The sequence below is a fragment of the Alligator mississippiensis genome, chromosome 4 (assembly GCF_030867095.1).
Source record: "Alligator mississippiensis isolate rAllMis1 chromosome 4, rAllMis1, whole genome shotgun sequence".
In the NCBI taxonomy this organism is placed as follows: Eukaryota; Metazoa; Chordata; order Crocodylia; family Alligatoridae; genus Alligator; species Alligator mississippiensis.
The window spans coordinates 148,505,793-148,527,450 of record NC_081827.1 but is presented as its reverse complement, the minus strand read 5'-3'; the positions used below and the strand labels follow the sequence as shown (position 1 = coordinate 148,527,450).

Here is a 21,658-nt window from a genome sequence, read left to right as displayed (position 1 = left end):
GGTACTCCAGGGCTCAGTCCTCAGGCCTACACTGTTTAACATCTTTATCAGCGACTTGGACGAGGGGGTGGAAAGCACACTGTCCAAATTTGCTGATGACACTAAGATGTGGGGCAAGGTGGACACGCCTAAAGGGAGAGAGAGGCTGCAGCTAGATTTAGACAGACTACAAAAGTGGGCAGATGAGAATAGGATGGGGTTCAACGTAGACAAATGCAGGGGGCTGCACCTTGGGAGAAGGAATCCACAGCATACATATAGGCTGGGGAGTTCCTCTCTTGAAACCACACAGGTGGAAAGGGATCTCGGAGTCATTATTGATTCCAAGATGAACATGAGCCGCCAATGCCAGACCGCAGCCAGCAAGGCCAGCCATACCTTGTCATGCATCCAAAGGGGCATCTCAAGCCGGTCCAGAGAGGTGATCCTCCCCCTCTATGTGACTTTGCTCAGGCCGCAGTTGGAGTACTGCATCCAGTACCGGGTGCCACACTTCAAAAGGGATGTGGCCAGCCTGGAGAGGGTTCAGAGGAGGGCCACCTGCTTGGTGAGAGGGCAGCAGGACAGGCCCTACGAGGAGAGACTGAAGGACCTGAATCTGTTCAGCCTCAGCAAGAGGAGGCTGGGGGGGGACCTGGTGACTGCCTACAAGCTCATCAGGGGAGATCAACAGCAAATAGGCAGAGCCCTTTTCTCCCTAGCACCACCTGGGGTGACAAGGAACAATGGTCATAAGCTGATGGAGAATTGGTTTAGGTTAGAGATCAGAAGACAATATTTTACAGTTAGGGTGGCCAAAATCTGAAACCAACTTCCTAGGGAAGTGGTCCTCACCCCTACCTTGGGCAAATTCAAAAGGAGGTTGGATGATCACCTGTCTGGGATCTTGTGAACCCAACATTCATTCCTGCCTGTGGCAGGGGGTCAGGCTAGATGAACTGTTCAGGTCCCTCCTGACCCTAGCTACCTTGAAACTATGAAACTATGACCCACATTCACCAGGGCCATATATTTGGCACCACCCCCCTCCCCACACACACACACACTAAACAGTCATCCTTTCTGTGGACTCTTCATAGAGCCCTTGGTCCTCCAGACCTACTGAACAGGACCAGAAAGCTGTATTAAGGGGACAGTAATAAAGATCAGATAATCCTGGAAGAGAGGCAGATTACAACACATACACAATGGCTCTACCTGTTCCTATTTCACTCACACTTCACTCCCCAAAATTTACACAGAATAATTACATTCCTCCAGACTCTGGCATGTACCCAGTATCCCTGCCCATACTCCAAATTCATCTTTCCTTGGACTTCATAAGCACACAAGAAGGGAAGGATTCATTATTCACAGATTCAGTGCATTTTGCCCTTTGGTAACAGTTAGTGAGGCAGGGAGGGAAGGAGGGAGCCCTGAAATTTTCTAACTACAAGAGTAGCAAGAAGCCAAGGCCATACCTTTAACAGTAGCTCCTAGCTCCATATAACATCCGTATAATTGCCACCACCTGCCAACAAAAGTACTGGTATTCCTTATGATGTATGAGTCTGGCCATGGTTGACTTGCAGTTGACCTGCAGTGAAGACAAGCCATCCTGGGAGAAATCCTCTGGAAGAATTACCCTGCGTCATATGGCCTTCATTTGTATATTTGCGGGCTGGGCTGATCCATTGAAAATGAGACCGACTGGAAATGCAGAGTCTGAATAGGGCATAATGCCATGCATTTTTTTTCAGTGTGTTCAAGAAAAACAGCCCTTTTAATAATGCCAGAAAAGAGGCAATGAAAGATCAGAAATATTCTCTTTCTAACAACACTGCTTCTGGTTACGTTCTATAAAAAGATCAGGGTCAAACTAGATTTCCTCTTTCTGCAGACTGCTGCTATAATATTCAAATATCAAAGCATGAAAAGGACAACACTTCTTACTTGAGCACAGGGAACCAAGATAGTTTTAGCAGAATGTTTTTTGAGTCATACCCAGACTGGAGTCACATTCTGGAAGTAGCCAAGAGGGGTAACAAGGAAAGAAGAAGGAGAATATTGGAAAATATAATTTATACCAACCTGAACTTTCCTGCAGTAGCTGGGTTGCCTTCAAAGCTGGTGATGGACAATCATACCCAGGCAGGTAGGTCAATGCTTGGTGTGCTGTGTACTGTACCTGAGTCACATTTTGGGAAGCCAAAAGTGTTGTGGAGAGACAGAACTACAATCAGTGGGATAACAGGAGAAAGGAGGAAGGGGATCCTGGTGGAGGGAGTACATGTGAGTCACCAGGCAAACTTGCTTCCAGATACCTAGCACGGTTTTAATTCATGCTGTTAATCATTTTTATTCCAGTCTGAGGGTGGATGGTCTTATTTCAGATTAAGAATGCATTGTATTCAGTTAGCAGAAATTTATTTATTTTAAACAAGAATGGATTACAGTAAGATCTAGTTAATTCTTCTTTAGGATTGGTATTGATGGCTACTGATCCTGAAGTGACTGATTATCAATAGTCAGCCATTTTAAAACTTTTTGTGAACTGTATTTTGCATGCCATTTGAAGGCATAACAGATTTTTTACATGTATAGTAATAAAATATATATTACAAACATTCTAGATGTAAATTGTATATATGTATTCTGATTTTCTCAACGAGAACTAAATAATTATAAAGACAAAGGTGTAGTGTATAATGTCTTATAATAACAATTTGGGTACTCACAACATAAGAATTACATGATATTGTTAGAAGTAAATTTTGCTTTGCACACTTACATAAAGTAATCACCACAATAGAAAAATAATTCTGTACAATGGAAAAATTGTTCAGCTATGATTTTTGTGCCATGAAAGCTGATGTGTGTAGAAGGTGCTATGAAGGACATGGGTCAGAATTTTTTAAGGATGACTAATAATAAGGATCAAACTCCATAATATGTGTGTACAATTGGAAATCAGTATTAACAGATGGTGAATTTGCAAAAGGGTTTTGTGTATTAATTGGTATGATGCTGGTGGCATCTCCATGGCATGGGTAATAAAGCCATAGTGAATAGTTTTGGTTTGTTTCCAGTGACTAAAAACCAACTGTATTCTGAAATAAATCATCCGCATACAAAACTTCACTGAACTGATAAACCATGGAGGGAATTTCAAGCAATTCTGCTCCTTTAGCGAATGTTTCCACGATGACCTGTCTACCTGAAAGAGTAGTAGAGACTTCCATCTTTGTTCTTAGGCAGGCTCTGTGGCCTCACCAGGGGCCATCACCCCTGCAGTTTTCACCCCCCTGCGGTGTAACACACAGCTGTGACATGAGCCTGGCTTCGAAGAATTTGGGGTACAGTTTCTCACAAACACCTGCACCTATCTTCTTAAAACTTCGTGGGTTTCATGCTCTCAGGAGAAGCTATCATCCCTGGACGTTTCATCCAAATCGGACAAAAAGCAACAAAATTATAGTTATTTCATTGATTCCCCATTATACCCTATGGCCAGATCTCCGAGGTGGCTCTGAAGCTGCTGACTTGCACAGGCCTACTCCATACTGTGCTGTAAATCAGCAGGGTGGCTCACAGTTTGACATGCAAGGCTTGTGCCTGCATGTGTGGATGTAGTTAATGGGTGCAATACACAACATTTCTGGACCTGTTTGTGCTTTGCACAGGCAAGTTACAATGTGGCAGGAGAGCAGAAACAGACCCTACATTTCTTTACACGTTATGAACATTAGAAAACCAGGCAGCATGAGGACTTCTACAAATCACTTCGATTTCTACTTTGCACATTTCTTTTTTTCCGTTTCAGTTAAACTATTTGTTTTTCTCAAAGGCAATCTAGTTATTAAAATGCCAGTGGTAGCTGTGCCTATGTCCTACTGTGACTATTCCCCATGCTTCTGGGCTTTCCTGCTTGCCATGTGTGGCTAGGAAGGAATTTTTTCTCATCCTGGTACAACATGGGTCTGGGTGGTTTTGGGCCTTCCGCAAAAGCGCTGAGTGTTGGCTGCCGCCCAAGGTTGCGAATTTTGACTGGGATGTGCCAATACTCTTACTGGGACTAAAAACCAGAGGCTTGGAAAGTAATTTTACCCCAGGATCAGATTAGTATGGGCTTGGAGGAAGGCGCGGTCCATCTTCTGTACCAGGGGCCATGGCTGTCTTAATCTGACAGGTTAATTTTAACAACCCCTATAGCACTATAATGCTAGCTGCCATTGTTCCCCTGCTGCATGTTAGAGTGTTATTCTAGTGGTTGTGTGTCAGAGCTGACTGTATATTTTTACTAATATGTTAGAAAAGACTGTAACTAAGACTTTGCTAATATGTTAGAAAAGACTGAGTTTGGGTAGGACAAATCCTGCCTCAGGCAGGGGGTTGGACTAGATGTCACCTCCATAGGTACTTTTCTCTCATTTTCTATTATTCTATTACTAGCTAAAGTACTTGGCTTCGCACGGGTTGTGGTAATCAAATTGTAATTTTTTTTTTCCTCTACTAATCTTATTTTGCTCTACGAATAAGCTGTGTGTATGTGTTTAGTTTTGTGCCCTATTTTACTTGTGTGATGCAACTTGACACTGTGAGCTTTTGGTTATACCAAAAACCTATAAAAGTTAAACATGTAAATGTATTAAACAACTGAATTGTGAGGTAGAATTGTTTATTTACTTTGTAAAACTTTAGCATAGCACTGAGGATTTCACATTACATTTTTCTATCCCAGTTTATGATGGTGTTTGACACTTTTTTTATCCGTGTAAACCTTCAGGATAGGCAATGTTGCATGTTTTGCCATCTGGTGCCAAGATGAAAAGTTTTTGCCATTGCCAACTCTGGAAAAACCAACATAGAGCTGGCCATGAGAAAAGCATGGGCTTCGCAGGTTGAGGCCAACAACTTTGAATGATTGTTCCTGTGCTTTGTTCATGTTCATGGCAAAACTGAGGTGGATTGGGAACTGGAGTCATTTAAATTGAAATGGCAGGTCAGAGGGAATGATTGGAACGTGTGGAATAAAGACATCCTGCCCCGCTGCATGGCCAGTCATGATGGTAGCTTCAGTGACATGTGGCATGAGCTTCTTGACAGCCAATTGTGTTCCATTGCAGAGGGCTGATGGGTCCAGATTCCTGACAATGATGGGTGCACCAATCTTGAGCTCCAGATTGTGTAAAGGCACACCTGGTGGTTTGAGAGAGTTGAGAAATTCTGTTGGGTAGTTGACTGCCTCATTGGTGTCTGGGACAGTGTCCACTGACTTGTATTTTTGCACAGTGCCAGGCAATTGAGAAAGAAGGTCTTTGCTTATGGTATTGACTGCATCATTTTTGATGCCAGGATCTCTTTGGCATAGCCACTTGTGGTCATGAAAGTGATGTGCAACATTTGGAAAAACTGCCTCTTTCAGTTCTTGAAGTGCTGCAACTTCAAGAACTGAAGTATCTCAATGTTGTTCATTGAGATAGTTCCATCTTGATTCTCAGACACCATGGCCCCATTTCCCAGTTTGAGCAGGCTTGCAGCAAACTCTCCAGCAGATGCATCACCTGTTAGATGCACTCACATGTTGGTCATGAGTCTGAGTTTCTGAATGTTTTTCCAAATGTATGAAGCTTTGAGGTAGGCCTGCAGTTCATCAGCTTTGGTTCCATGTGGAATGACTGGCAATGTCTGTCGAAAATCCCCAGCCAACACCAGTCATTCCTCCCATTGTTTTGTCATTATGTCGAAGATCTTGGAGGGTGCAATCAAGAACCCGTAAGGCAGCTTTGTGAGACATTGTGCACTCATCCCAGACAATGAGCTGGCACTCCTGCAGGGTCTTTGCTTTGCCAGTACCCCTAGCAATGTTGCAGGTTGGTGCCTCTGCACTTGCCAGATTTAAGGACAACTTGAAGGCTGAGTGAGCTGTTCTTACTCCTGTCAACAGTGTGGCAACAATGCTTGATGATGCCAATGACTCCATGGCACACTTGAAACTGTGAACATAGTTGTTTTCCTTGTGGAGCATGTCTTGCAACTGCAACACCACCTGCAGGTTGGTTTGAATGACATAGTTGCAACACTGTTCAGCCTGCTTTGTATTGTCACCCATGAAGTAGATCTGCAGGAATTTGGCATCTTCACTTCAGAGTGGCATCAGACTGCCAATCGGATGATAAACCTGTCCCTGCACTTTAAATGTGGGCATGTAGCCAGATTCTCTGATGTCTTTTGTGGTGCCAAAAGATGTCATTTGGAAGCGTGAGTTGTGTCTTCTAATAGTGCTTTGGAAATGACCTGCATCTGGAGTGTTGCCTGTCCACAATGTATGAAGGGGCTCAGAAGGATCATTCATTTGGGGCAGTTGAACCTTGCCACTGTTGCAGCGTATCCATGGAGCTTCTCCTTTCCATCTCATTGCAAGGCAGTGGCTGCAAGAAGTCGCCATTGAGCCAGTTGCAACTAATGGATCAGAACCGTAATCCAAGGCTGGATTGTAGAAGTATGCAGTTTTCTTTTCCTCTCCAGAGCCGGTTCCTGGCTGCAGCCATTGCTGCTCTGTTTGCAACTTGGTGTGCAGGAGTTTCAGTTGCTCTGGATACAGCCATTGCTGCTCTGTTTGTTTCTCGTCTTGTAATCTGCTGTTCAGGAGTCTCAGTTGCTCTGGATGTACCCATTGCTCCTCTGTTTGTTTGTCATCTTTCAGCTTGCTGCTCTGGAGTCTCAGCTGCTCTGGCTGCTGCTTTTGCAAGTCAATTTTTAGCAAGTTTGTTTCTTGTTATTGCCTTACAGGGAATGCCTCTCACAACCCCCTAATTAGTCCTTGAGAAAGCCCAGTACGGTTTTCTCCCTAGACATTCCTTAAGCCCTCAATCTGCCAGTGGGTGCTCCTAGGTCCTGTTAACCAGTCCCAACCACAGCCCTTAGGGGAATACTCCTAAATGCAGAGCCTTCTACAGCTGTACCGGTTGACTTTGGCCAGGAGCTTTGAGCTTTGCTAAAGAATGTTTTACACATGCACATTTATTCTGCTTCCTGGGGCTGACCTGTCACAGCGGGTTATGCAGTATAGATCAAACAATTGGCGAAAAAATTTTTTGGAGCCAAATAAAAAAAAAATAGCACCCAGGTGCACACCCCCTAGGGCCCCCTTAGTATGCACGCAAAGTTTTAGGTCTCTAGGTATCATGATCTTGGAGCTATGGCACTGACACACACAGGCCCTTTTCTTCATATAGATTTAAAATATATTCACTTTTGTCTCTGATAAAACATTTCCGCCCTCCTTAATGTTAGTCAATATCTGTGTGGTATTCAGCTGCCTAGAACTGACCACAACTCTCTTAACTGCAAGAAATTTGACCCTGCGCAGCAGGCGATCAGCAGGCCTGTGTATTAAGCCCATGTAAGAAGGCCGTGTCACCTGGTCATAACAGTAAAGAGCTGTCACTCTGTGCTTTGCAGCTTCATGCCTTGGAATATACAAACAAACCCTGCACTCACTTTTTACATGCCTGCAATGAGTATACAAGGGTGCAATACAAAATTATTGCTGCCCAGTTCTCTGTCTCTCTGTCTCTCTCTCTCTCTCTCTCTCTCTCACACACACACACACACACACACACACACACACAAACTCACTCTCATTTCCCTTAGCTACTGGTTTCTGTTCATTTATTGTGTATGCATCTAGACATGGAATTCAAAGCAATAAACTCTGGAGCAGTTTGAGCTGGAATATACTACTCCCAGGCACAGTGTTTACATGTGCAGCTGGGACAGCATTGATTTGAGCACAAGGGTGCTGAAAGTGAGGAGCTATGTGGCTAGACGGCAGGAAGCAGCCCACCCCCCCTTTTGGCTGCACTGACAAGGCTCAATTTACACCTGTGGTCAGTGTCTACATGTTTATTTAATCATAGTTAATTATCCTGCCATAAAATAGTACTGTCCCTGAGACTACTATCTTATGGAGGTGATAATTAGTTTTGCAGGTGTAGATGGTGATGCTTTACTTCACAGATAATTAGTCTACTCTGCAGTTAAGAATACATGTAGACATGGCCTCTGAGTCTCTTTTTGGCTTCTGCCCATCTCGTGGACTACTGGTGCCTCCTGAGTTGGGGAGGCACTTGCCCCTCCAGCGGACAGTCAGCGACCGGGCAGGGTGGAGGAACCCACAGCTGATCCTACCAACCCGCAACTGGCAGTGGCACACGGGAAGCACTTCCAGGTTGGCGAGATCAGCCGTGGCGGTACCACTTTTCCTGGCACCCCCACTCCCCAGCTGGTTCTCTCAGGGGAGGCATCAGTGCTCTCACCTACCCGTGCTGCGGTAGGGGGTGCACCATCACTCTCAGGGAGTGCACGTGCACCCCTGTGCACACCATACGTATTGCCACTGCCCGTACTTGTAACCTCCAAGGATACTTTCGGGCTCTTTCTCTCTCCTTTCTATTGTTGATAACACTCCCAAATCTAGTGTAATATGTATATTTAGTGTCTAGTTCTCTTGTGAAGGTAGGCATATCTAGGTACCAGCTGCTCAGAGCGTAAACAGAAGAATAGTCATGTTTTGCACCAGCTGCCTAGGGGTTAAAGGGTGACACAAGCAACTGAAGAATTAGTTTCTTTTTGGACCAGCAGTGTTGCTCATTATACCAAGTGTCAGAAGTGGATGCATCATTACTAAGTTCAGAATTAGCTCTGCCTTCTGTAGCACTCCACCAGGTACCTCCCTCAAGTTTGCCACTTACAAGAAGCAAACCAGCCCTTCCCACAGAAATGCTGTGATTTTTAGACTTCAAGAAGAATAATAGTAAGGTCTCTATATGAAGGAATGTATATGCGTGCATGAGTGCATATATCTCCTCTGTTAATGTCTGCACTGAACAGAAGCTGAAATGGATGCCATTTTGCCTGTAGCCAGTACCTCAGAGACATAAGTTCTGGGATATTTTTCATATCTGTCTTTCAGGGTGAAATCACCTGTAAACTAAACTTTAGGATTTAAAATTTGCAAATATTTTTTTTTTTATTTCTGGCAGGTTAACTTCAACTTCCTTGTTCTAATTAAATGACAAGATAATTAGAAGTAACAGACTTGCAGTGCATCTGTCTTTCTGGAATACATTGGAGAGGGAAAATGGGTGTGATCAAGAGGAAGAAGAAAGTTAGCTTGGGTAGCCAACAGGTGACAAAACGGCACCAGAGTGTGGAGGTGAAAGGAAAAGCTAGAATGTCCTATGTATACAGCCATAGCAAATAACGACCATTTAAATTCCCCAGGTCTTGTGAGCCAAGAAGCAAATATAACTACCAAAGTACAGCGTCAGCCTAAGCCAGGTAAGTTAAATATGCCAGTAGAGGGTTGAAGTAGGAAGAGATGGAGAGGCTTCCTCTTGACCCTTTAGTGCCATGGCTGGTGAGTTCATGCAGCTCCTGAACATCCAGGTAGCCTCCCTTCAAATCTCCCATGGCTCTTTCCTCCTGGTCAGCTCTGTGCCAAGTTGACAGGATCCCTGTAATGTCAAGGATCACATTGAATTGAACTTGGGAAGAAAGCCCCAAGTGGGACAGTCACAGGTAGAATGAGGGAAGGAGAAAGAAGAGATAGCTCACCTCCACTGTAAGACTGACTGTGACTGGGCACTCTCTTACACTAACAGTCCTCATTTGCTATACCAAGTCTTTGTCTTGCTCCTGGTTTTCCAAAACCCCTCCTGAATCATTGCTGAGTAGTGGGCATCCAGCCAGTGGTGGGAGGGTTACATCTGTCCTCACAAGGAGAGGGTCCCAGTAGTACTGGAAGATATCCATCGGGACTCATCTGAATCCAAATGTTTCACAGAGAGAGCAAGCAAGAGACAATTCAGTACTGTGGGGCTTAGTGTAAATTGACAAGCTTTAATTTAGCCGCTGAGCTCAGAGAAAGGAAGAGAAAGGAGCATTATTTGGGCATAGACTGAGAAGGGGAAGGGGTCCTTTCCCAGTGGTTCATCCTTCAAATTTGTCCTCCTCTCTGCAGGTGAGAGGCGCTGCTCCAAGGTCCATGCCCCTGCACTAGTGGCTGTGATAATCCTTCTCCTGGCCACAGGCGTGATGCTGAGAGTTGTATGTGAGTGTTGCTGAAAATGCCACAAATGCTTTGACTTGCCATGTCCCTGTGGCTGGCACTTGCCATTCAGGATTTGTCAGCCCCAGGTGGGACGTAGCTCATGACACCCACTGCTCAGAGCAGCAGCTAGCTAATTATTTAATGATAAATTAACACAGCACTGTAGGACTTCATTACACAGCCCCTGGGCCTCATGTCTGCCAACACATAGAGATAAATCTCTCCTGAGGAATGTCATAATTAAAGTGAGTCTCACAGACTAAGCCCCCATGTTTTTCAGGTTCACACGCTCCAAATTCATCAGGGCAGCAAGCCCACTCTTCAGCCACCACAGCTAGAAAAAGAAAGTAGCCAGGGGCATGTCACAAGTTTTATTGTCCACACAACTGGGTCCCTGAAGGCGCTATAAAACAGAGCACCTTAGGGAACTTGTGTTGCTACGAGGGTTATTTTTTCACATTTTATGAGGCTGTCAGCAGGGTGTGCAAAGGGAGGGAGAGAGACAGCAAGAAGGAGGGAGCAGCAGGTAGTAGGACTATACAAAATTTCACCACCAGTTTTGTTTTGACACTGTTTCAACTCATTTTGAGGTTGCAACAGCAAATTCAAAATGAAACAGATATTGTCAAAACAGCCTCGAAACAAAATGAGGCAAGTCGAAACGTTTCGCCGTTTCAACACTGTTTCGACATTTCGCCCCTAGACGGTAATGGGGAAGGTTGAAACAGCCTATAACTTTGTCATTTTTGGCCTGCTTTGGGTGAAACCTGCAGAAATGGTAGCCCCTTCTGAGGGCATGACGCCTGCCAAGCTTCAAGGAGATAGGTGCAGGGGTTTGGGGGAAACTGCACCTCAAGCTGCAGACGATCAAAACTCGTTACATGGGTGACACTGTGTGTGTTAAGGTGCAGCAGGGTGAAAGCTAACGGTCCAGTCTGGACACCCTAGTTGTGAAGTAGTTTTTCCTAATATTGAGCCTGAAACAAGCCTGAAACAATCTTCCAGGAGTTTGTGACCCTTACTCCTAGTTTTCCCCAAGGGTGCCCTGGTGAAAGAGTTGTTCACCGAGCCCTAGATGTACACTTCTGATGTAGCAGAAAGCTGCTACCGAGTCCCCTTTCAGCCTTCTCTTTTTCAGGCTGAAGAGTCCCAGGTCCCTCAGCCTTTCCTTGTAGGGCTGGCCATGCAAGTCTCTGATCATATGGGAAGCCCTTCTCCAGACTCTCTCAAGCTTTACCACATGCTTGTTAAAGTGCAGAGCCCAGAACTGGGCGCAGTACTCCAGTTGCAGTCTCACCAATGCCGAGGAGAGCCGGAGAATCAGTTCTTTGCGCTGGTTTTGCTAGAGATGCAGCAATTGATGCGTGCCAGCATATTGTTGGCCCTGCTGGCTACAGCATCGCACTTCCAGCTCATGTTCATACTGTGGTCAATTATTACCCCCAGGTCTGTGGTGGCAAGTGATTTGGGCTCTTCCATCCTGCTGCCTGATGAGAGGCAGCAGTTGCACAAGCACCCATGTCACAAGCTTTGTCTGTCAGCAGCTAGGAGTACAGGGCCCCAGGACCCCCCTGCACCGATCTCCTCCACAGCTGGCAAGCTTTGTGGCTGCAGCAGGGCCTAGAAGCCAGGCTGCAGTAGTTTCTCCCCACCCCACCCCACCCCACCCTACTCCCCGGCTGTGCCCTAAGACAGACACAGTCGCACAAGCACTCATGACACAAGTTTTGCCTGTCAGCAGCCAGAGGTGCAGGGCCCCAGAACCCAGAACCCCTGCACCGACCTCCTTGACAGCTGGCAGGCTTTGTGGCCTCAGCAGGGGCTTGCATGCCTGCAGTTTTCACCCTGCTGTGCCTTAACATACACAGGGTCACCCATGTCACGAGGTTTGCTTGTCTGCAGCTTGAGATACAGTTTCCCCCAAACCCCTGCACCTATCTCCTTGAAACTTGGCAGGCTTTGTGGCCTCAGCAGGGGCTAGCAAGCCTGCAGTTCTGCCCCTGCTGTGGCTTAACACATACATGTGATATGACTTTTGCTTTCAAGACTTTGGGGTGCAGTTTCTCCAACCTCCCTGCACCTATCTCCTTGAAACTTGGCAGGCTTAATGCCACCAGAAGGAGCTACCATTCCTCGAAGGTTTTTCCAAAGCAGGCTAGAAATGACAAAAGTATAGGCTGTTTCAACCTTCCCCACTATAGCCTATGGGTGAAACGTCAAAACAGGGTTGAAACAGTGAAATAGTTCGACTTGCCTCATTTTGTTTCAAGCCTGTTTTGATTATATCTGTTTCTTTTCAATTTTGTTGTTTCAACCTCAAAACTGGTCGAAACAGTGTTGAAGCAAAACTGGTGGTGACATTTCACACAGCCCTAATAGAAGCAGCATGGTACAGAGCTGCTCCTACCCTGCTCTGGCCCCCTGCAGCAGTGACGTGGAGCTCCAGGATCCCCTGTGGTGGTAGCCAAGGGCTGGCAGGGAGCATGTGGTTTGGTCCCAAGGGGCATGGGGCCAGGAAAGCTGTGCTGGATCCACCGGGGCCTGTGTCTCTTGGTCCCATGCACATTGGGTCTTGGTGTGCATGGAGATAAGGAACAGCTGCCGCTGCACAGCTCTCCTATCCCCATGCACATGGGGACAAGCCTTGTCCTCAGCAGGGCTTCCACATGCAGCTGGGGGCTGGCCGGGAGTTCCTCATCCCCTGTGACCCCCTGGTGTTGGGGCTGACTGGGAGCAATTTTGCTTCTGGTCAGAATCTATGCATGTGCTATTGCGCAGTACTTCCTATGCAGTTAGTTTGCTACCTGCATTTATAGACAGTAGCTAACTGCATAGTAGAGTAATTTACTGGACAGTAAAAGGTGCACATGTGTAGATGGTGACACTTTACTGCACAGTAATCTACTGTACACTAGATGCAGCACAGCATCTTATGTAGACACGTCTGCTGTGTATGCATTTTACTTGGAGTGTGTTTGGATCACGGAAAGGAGCGTTGTTAAGAAACAATATCCTCCACTGACTGTGAGTGCTCAGGAACAAGAAAGCTTTCTATTCCTTAGCTCCACATCCCTCTAACCACCTCCTTACAGGAAGCTGACAAGAGTGAAGGGGAATGTTTGAGTTACATGAGAGCTAACAAAATAAAATCCCAACACACATGCCTCTTCAGTCTCCAGAGTAAGGCAACCTGAATTACTTCTACAGAAAATGATTAGGGGGAAAAAAATCAAAAGTCAATCAAAAACAATGAACTTACCATGATATCCCCCTTTTTTTTTTTCCATGGGTATCATAAACCAGCAAAAAAAATAAATAAATAAAAAAATAAAAAAATAAAAAAATTTAAAAAAAGGATAAGCTTATTTTCATTCACTCAGCTAACTTACTCAAAGATCACAACCTCTGTGATGCTTGGGTGTAAAGGTGACATTTCATTGCTTCTGCTGTTAACTGGTATCTCTTATTTTGTATTTGAGCCTGGAGTGGCAGTACTTACAATGCAGGGAGTCCCTTCAAACTGAGTACAAACTCTGCGGGTAATTCTACATGTTCAAGGGAAGATGGGACTGGCGAGAGGTATTTGAGGACACTTCAGATGCTCATGGAAGATCTCTGCAACAATAAACAGAGTGAGGTAATTCAGTCCCTTTAAACCACAAAAATGGGCAGTGTGTCTACATCCCCTCAAAAATGGCAAATGCATCTATGTTGTACCTCCTGCTCTGATAATCAGTGTAGTTGTCAGTAGTTATCAAATCACGTGGTCTTGCAGGCTAGATGTGTGGTGCAGGGGCAGTCCACAGGCCTGATTCAGCATGTGAGGCCAATCCATAGGCCTGATCCAGTGCACAGGGCCATGTCATCTGTCCCATAGGGCTCCCCACAGGTCCAGAAAGTTAGCATCAGGGAGCAGTGCCAGGATTAATTGCAGTGGCTGTAGAGGTCATTAATATTGCTACCTCTGCCTGCTGCCAGACCTGTAGAGAACCACGCAGGCCAGATGATATAGCATGCCAGATCAGGTCTGTGGGCCCTATCTTGGTCAGCCCTGCTGTAGGTGTTAATCACAGAATCATAGAGAAGCAGGGCTGGAAGGGACCTCCAGAGGTCATCTAGTCCAACCCCCTGCCTGAGGCAGGATCATCCTTATTCAATCCCATTGTCTAACCTATTAGGAAAACTACCCAGTCAATCCTCACACAAGCACTAGACATAACAGTCTAACCTGCCACAGCTAAAGCAGGGGGACCATGGTGGCCAACATCCTGCTGCTGCAGAGGTTGTTAAAATACACTCAGGAGATCCAAGGAAGAGGGCCGGCCATGCCCTCCACCGCAGAGAAAGGCAAAAACTCTCACAATCTGCACCAAGCTGGCCATGGAGTAAAATTTCTTCCTGACATCAGCTATGGCGCTTAGTGTAGCTCAGAGCAGAGGAGCAAGACCCTCTAACCAGGAATATCCCTGTTTAAGTCCCAGCAGGAGCATTGGCACACTCCAGTCAAAATCCCCAGCCTTGGCTGCAGCCGACAACCGGTGCTTCTGAGGATGGCAAATAAAACCCCACTCACTGCTGCACAACTGGGATACACTCCCTAGGCATCTCCAAGAGTAATTGCATGAAGTTCACTGTACTTGGTATCCAAACTGGCTTACATGGCGCATTTTAAGGTCCACAGTATACAAATGCTGTGGGAGGACTTAAGTAATGATGCTCATTTATTATCTTCATTGCCCTCCCACAGAGTGTGAGCTCTGCCCCTCTGACTGGCAGCTGCACAGGGGCAGATGTTACTACTTCTCAAAGGAGTCAGCTGATTGGGAGGCCAGTTGGATACACTGCTCCGCCAACAGGTCCCAGCTCCTCGTTGTGGAAGATGAGACTGAGATGGTGAGCTCTGGATCCCTGCACTCACTGCCAAGGGACTAGACACTCTACTGGGCTGCAATCTCCAGATGTACGTGCAGCTGTCCTGATGCGGGCTCACTTGAGGTGCAGGCTGTGCCCGGGCCTTTGACTCCCCTCGAAGAGAGGCTTTTCTTAGACAGAAGCCAAGTAAGCCCAGGCTTGGTCTGGCCTCTCCAGTGGACCCTGCTTGCTGACACCAGAGTGACTGATTCAGGATGGGGCAGGAGGGATTCCCAGAGTCAGCGGGAGACTGATGGAAGGAGCTCAGGGTCCCTTCCTACCACCACTGTGCAAAACAGAGTGGCCATGGCTGTGGGGATGGGATGAGATAGTGTCAGGCGTTTTTTCCCAACTCCTTCAGTTTCCTAAAAGGGAGAAGGCTCAGCCCTCCTGTTGGACAGACAATTCATGCAACCAAGCCTTTGCCCATACTTCCTTTGCTGATTCAGGGCAGAGATTCCCTTTAATGGGGCAAGGGTCCTGGCTGTCTTTGCTGAAATCTCACTTCAGAGTCTAGCTCTTTCACACAATCCCTGTTTCTGTGACCATGAGGTTTCTGGACTCGGAAACTCTAGGGCTTTGTTCCTGGAAATCTAGAGACAAAGGGATTTTGAAAACTTTCTCTAGGCTTAGAATCTGATGGGATCCAGCTCTGTTTGTCCTGGCATGGAGTTTGAAAGAAGGCACACAAATCACTGTCAACCCTAAGGTTTTTTCCAACCAAAGCAGTGACTGGTGTGGCTGAGCTAATGATCTTTTCCACTTGACATTTAGGGTTGGGGCTAAACCTGTATTGAAGCTGAATGTGTGAAAGAGAGGGTAAGGCAGGGATGAAAGCCATATAGCTGAGCAATGTGTTTCTGCTTCTTCCATAGGAATTTATAAATAACAAAAAAGAAAAAAATAAGTTTATCTGGCTCAGACTGACCTTTAGAAAGAAGGAGAATCAGTGGATTTGGCTCAATGACTCACAATTCAAGGGACACAGGTTAGGATTTTTGGTGGTGCTTGGTATAAATATGAAGTTGCATTAGTCACAGTGCAGTTGCATGCCTGGATCCCCTGCCTCCTCGTGGCCATTTCCCGAAGTGTAGGATGAGTCTTATGGCTAAGGCACCTATCTTGTTCCAGCTCAGATTGCAGCATAACCAGCAGGGTCAGCTCCATGCACATGGGCCCTCAATTGGCAGAATCAAAGTCTTGGGAAACCACACAGCATGGATGCTGTTGACCTAAGGCCTCATCTCAGTCGCAAGTCACTACCTTCCAGGGCTCCCTGAGTCCATCTTGTTTTCTTTTCTGTAGGTGTGGGTAAATATAAGAGCTACACTTCTTCCTCTTTTTCTTTTCATGTCTCTACACCACATAATACCATTTTGTTACACATGCTTGTGCTTATTTATTGTACATTGAGAGATCTTTCATTGTACACATGCCTTCAACCAGCTGGCATTGCAGCAGGTGTTTCATACTCTGAGGCTCTGTGCTGCATTCACAGGTGGCTGAACCAATGGTACAGCCCCACTTCTTCATTAGTTCCTTGGAGTATCTGACTCCAGTATGTAGGCAGTTGAAACATTGCCACCTTTGCCATGGTTTGTCAGCCCCGGTGGTAAAGACTAGGTTGCTGAAATGTCCATTTTTCTGCTGTCAGGTATTTTCTTCAGTGCTACATTGAAATGCATTCATAGAAGATACTAAAGTAGGTGTAAAATATGACTTCACAAGTAGAGTTTACATGGCTGTGTCTGCACTAGGGGTAAGGGCACTCAAGTTACTTAGTTGGGAGTGAAAGCGAGTAGGTCCTTGCTGTGTATCAGCTGCTTCTCAGTGGGTGTGTCTACGTGTCGCTGTATGGCGATGTTAGTACTGCAACATGTTTTAGGACTTCCTTGGGGGATGTACTAAAACACAGTTCAGTAGCCGCCTGTACTGTGGCATATGGGCGGCGCACAGTTAGATTCTCTGGCTATGTGAGCACAGTGGCACACTATAGCCGGGCAGCATGCCACTACGACAGTGTAGCATAAGTCTTGGCCCATTTACCCTGTGGTAAATAGTTGTATGGCCATACACTTAGGGTGAAATCCTGGCACTATAGGATTAAGAAGGCAAAATTCCCATAGTTAGTTGGAACTGGGGTTTAGTCAAAAGGTTTTTACTGAGGCAGCTAGACTGGTGCAACCACAATGGTGAAAAAACATTTCTTACTGCACAAGGCCTTTTCTAGCATCAGAACAAACCTGATGATCTTATGTGTGTCCTCCTGGAGCATCATGTGGCATCGAGCAAGAATAGGGCTGTGCCACTGGTGGGACTATGCTACAGAGACAGACATGCTGCTGTGTGGTAGGAATTGCAGATGGGCAGATTTTTCTAGTAGGGGTGGAGTGTTCCTGTAGTCATGATGGGCCAGAAAGCTTATGAGAGGAAGGGTTTTTGTGATATATTTTATTGAACCAATTGCATAGTTAGGAGAGAAGTTTGACAAGCTTTTGGGCACAAGGTATCCTGCTTCAGGTCACTATACATACATGTACATACATGTACATATATGTGTGTATATGTGTGTGCGCACATACACACACGTTCACGTGCTTGCTTGCTCTCTCTCTCTCACTCTCTCTCTCTAAATATATATTGGACCAGATATGTGGTTGGTTCAAAAAAAGATATCGCCTTGGTAGATATTTCTAAATAGCTTTAAAAGGCAAAGGAAATCTGCCTTAGTCAAATTATCCATTCACACAAAATGACAGCAAATACCTGATAGGTTTTATAGCCTTGAGGATTCCACTGTTAATATCTGGCAAAAGAGGTACATGAGGAGATCCCTCACACTCATCTCAATTCATATTGGAGTTTGTCTACATGCCTACTGCTTTGCTGTGCCGATAATCCTATGGTAGTTCTGGTCCTGCTTGCTGGAGAACTGTATGCTCTTCCCTTTTGTTAAGTAGAAGCTAACTCACTATAACTGAGCCCTCAATGAGAGAAGGATACATTATTTGTGCTTAGGCTCCATTTGACTTGGAGTAAGAGCATGCAACCAAAAGCTGTGGATGGTGAATATGCACCCAGCAGAGTTAAGGGCATCAATGTGCCCCTACTGATCCCAGTACCTGAGCTGGCTTGGTCATCTCTATGTGGCATGGCACTGTGCCCTGCAAACATATCCATAGCACCTGGCCATCCAAGGCCATGATTTCTTCACTGTGACTGTAATGTCACACGCTGCAAGTAGAAATAAACCCTTATACTCTTCATCATGGTTGAAGCCCGTCAGCAAACACACCCGAGCCATGTATTGGGTATTCTTGAAGTGTGATGTCTCCTGAACTGAGCCCTGTGTCTCCCCTACACACTGGACTTTGGGATTTATTTCCCTGCATTTTCTCCATTTTTCTCATTAAACCTCAGGGCTCTCCATTAAACCTCAGGGTTTCTGCCCCAGGTGAAGGGTTTCCTCCTGCTGCTAATCTTGGCAGTCATGGATGGAAAGGACCTGGGATCCCAAAGGTGTCATGAACATCCCCACTATTCCTTTACATAGGCTGGAATTTGCTTGCAGAGCCCAAATCAACCAACACGTGTGGCTCACTCCTTCCCATACTTCCCCCTGTCTTTTCATAGCTCTGTGCCAACCTCTCAGCAAGATGCTTCTGTTCCCTCCTCAGGAAGGTGAAAGTAAAAAGAAGAGAACCTGGGAAAAACTGTGCTGTTTACAAGAAGGAAATGATTGAATCTGATGCCTGTGAAACAATGCACAGATGGATCTGCAAGAGAAATGCAGCCACATTGGCCCTATCAAATACTGCGAGATCATAGGCCCGACCCTGTATCAGAGAAACTGTGTGACATTTAATTGTAAATAATCACCAAGGCTTTCACTGCAACCCAAATATTCCTCAGTCCTGCTTGCATTGATCCCTGGACCACTACAGGCAGGCGGTATCATATGCCTGAGCTCTGTTATCCAGTGCTCCAGCCACAGCACATTTGCTCCAAGGACTGTTCATGTAATATATATTCAACAGCTCTGGAACAGAAAATGCCCACAGTCCCTGGAGCAGGGACTGTAGTGATAAAGGTTAGACTTGAACATGATCCTTGCAGAGTAAAGAGAAATCAAGATGGAGACAGCCACATGGTCTGTGCTGGAGGAACCCTGTGCTGTGGAATCATTCAGTCTGTTCTCTTCCTCATTCCTAGTCGTCGTTATTCACTGTGGGACCTAAATCATTACAGGGACCAGGAACCAGGACTCCCCTCCTAGCTGAATGTGCTCCCCACAAAGCTGGAGTCATGCTTCTTTTTTGAGCATACCCGCTCCTCCTCCTTCGCTTCCCAGTAAATGTGATTTTTTTCTGTACAGTGATGCCAGCTTCAGCAGGGAGAGTGGAGGCGGTGGAGGACCTATGGCCCAGTGGCTGGGTCACCTCTCCTAGGTGTCACTGTCTGGCTGAGGAGGGAAATGAGCTTTGATACTCCTCTTCCTGGGTGGCTTCTGTAATCACCAGGGCATAACCATGGGATGGGCAGCACTCCCATCTCCATCTCTGGTTGAAAAGGAAAGCATTAGCCACACCTGGTCCTGTGACAGACTGGTCGTATGTCCATAGGGGAGAACTCCAGGAATTGGGATGAAGGATCCTCTCTGAAGGCCTGTAGAGAGGGGCGGGGTTTCCGAGACGCTGTGTTCTGGGGCGCGTTGTATTGAGGGTGCAAAGGGGCTTCATGCTTCACAGCCCCAGGCTCTGGGCTGACTGCTCTGTGGAAGCACATCGTTCTCCCCAGACATTATGCAGGGAGCCCAGGCACCAGCCCAGGGGTCAGGGGCTGCAGCCCCCCTCTGCAGGTGCCTCAGCTCTTGACAGGATCCAGCCAGCAGTGACTCAGGAAAGAGGGATGGTCTTTGAGGCAAACTCTGCACTGAGCTGGGAGGACCTGGGGCCATTTCTTCCTCTTGGCAAATGAGAAACGCAGATACAGACACAGACACAAACCTGGAGCTCTGTCAGAATTAAAAGTGCCACCAACCAGATCAGGCATCTTACATCATTGTGCTGTCAAAAAATGCAATGTTTTTTAATAAAAATATATTAAGCTTGGATGAAATAAGTGTACTCTTAGATATAAGTAATGCAATGCAAAAAGGCTTGAAGTGTTAGGAAAAACTGCATTTTAGTTTGTGTTTGAGATGAAAAGGAAATGACTTCTCAACAGATCTCAAAGCCTGTATGAGTTTTACATGATTGTCTTTGGTTTATATAGCAAAATATATGAAAAATTTTATTATGTACAGTCCTCCTTTGCCCTCCCCACAGCAGCAAGGCCCAGGCCAGGACCTGCATACAAATATCAATGCTGCTATGCATTTAAAATAACTTGCTCACACCAGCAGGCCATGCTGCTCACACACTGCCCATCCAGATTCCTGTCTCACCCCTTAAGATGCAAGTCATGGGCTTCTTCACATCACAGGTGTCTTTCCTAGTGTGAGCTGGGCCAGCAGACAGTAGGAGTCACAGGGAAACTGCTTCTGGCGGCGTTGGACTCCTGCCAGAACCACGGGGCTTCTGGACCACAGCCGTGTGGGCAAGAGGCACAAAGACCCTGAGAAGCCCCAGCTGTAAACAGGCTTCAGGAGCCAGTAGAAAGCAAGGGTGTGTCCACACCATCTTTCTGGTAGCTTCTCCACGATGGCAAAAGCCATCCGACCCTCCTAGCACTGGGGTTGCTCTGTTTGCAGGATGGAAGATCACAGCCAACCCATAGGAGATGTGCATGTGGGGACATGTGCAGTACTGCCACACCAAAGATGACATTTGGGATGTTCGAGCTATAATCAAGGTGTGGCTTTTGCCAGCCATCTTCTTCCCCATGATCCTTACCAATGTTCATCCTGCCATACATCTAGCTGCCCAAAGTAGGGACCCTCCCACCTTTTAGTCTCATGGTTGGGGTACTTCACCTGAGATCAAAAGACCTAGGTACTGCTCCCCCTCTCTCCCCCTGAGTGGGTTACAGCCTGCATCTCCAGCCTCCCAGCACAGTGCTCTAACCCCCAGGCCACAGGCTAGTCACTGTCCTGACTGCCATCCCCTTGAAGCTGGCCTACAATGTAGCAAGGAGGGGAGCATAGGTGGCACCGGGAGAAGCAGAGCAAGCTAACAGGAGTGTTGCTCAGGGAGATGGATACTCCCTTGGATGGGACAGTGTCCACTGGGTTCTCACACTGCCCACAATGGGGAAAAAGCTGTCGCACCACTATTTATCCATTTCATCCATTTAAATTCGAGGTGAAGAAGTGCCATTGGAGAAGCAACCAGAAAAAAAAGGCTGCTTTCCCCCTGGGGTAGGGTCCAACTTGCTTTTCCCAATGTGCCTATCACTGAAAAATATGGCCTCCAGGAGGCACAGACCTTAGATAGTGTAGCACACCGCTCAAGGCCAAGGACCCTCCCTAGAAAAGACAGTGTGTTGTTAAACATCTGTGTCCAAGGGGGTTGTGTCTCAGCCCTGAGTACTCCAGGGAGGTGCTTTTGGTAGCTGATACCTCACACATCTTCTCTGTGACTGTATTGATGAAAGTCCAACAAACGTTATTATGTACAAGTTCTCAACACAGCTCTCTGGCCTCCACCAACT

At 46.4% G+C, this 21,658-nt stretch overlaps 1 protein-coding gene across 1 annotated transcript; it reads left to right on the top strand.

Annotated features, from left to right (window-relative positions):
- Window positions 1-1,859: 1,859 nt before the first annotated feature.
- On the top strand, window positions 1,860-20,118 carry LOC132250256 (uncharacterized). The gene is made up of 5 exons (XM_059726785.1): window positions 1,860-2,134; window positions 10,007-10,096; window positions 13,576-13,733; window positions 14,844-14,989; window positions 18,685-20,118. The coding sequence occupies exons 1-5, from the start codon at window positions 1,966-1,968 to the stop codon at window positions 18,833-18,835; spliced, it is 714 nt and encodes a 237-aa protein (XP_059582768.1). The 5' UTR covers window positions 1,860-1,965; the 3' UTR covers window positions 18,836-20,118.
- The last annotated feature ends 1,540 nt before the right edge of the window (window positions 20,119-21,658 follow it).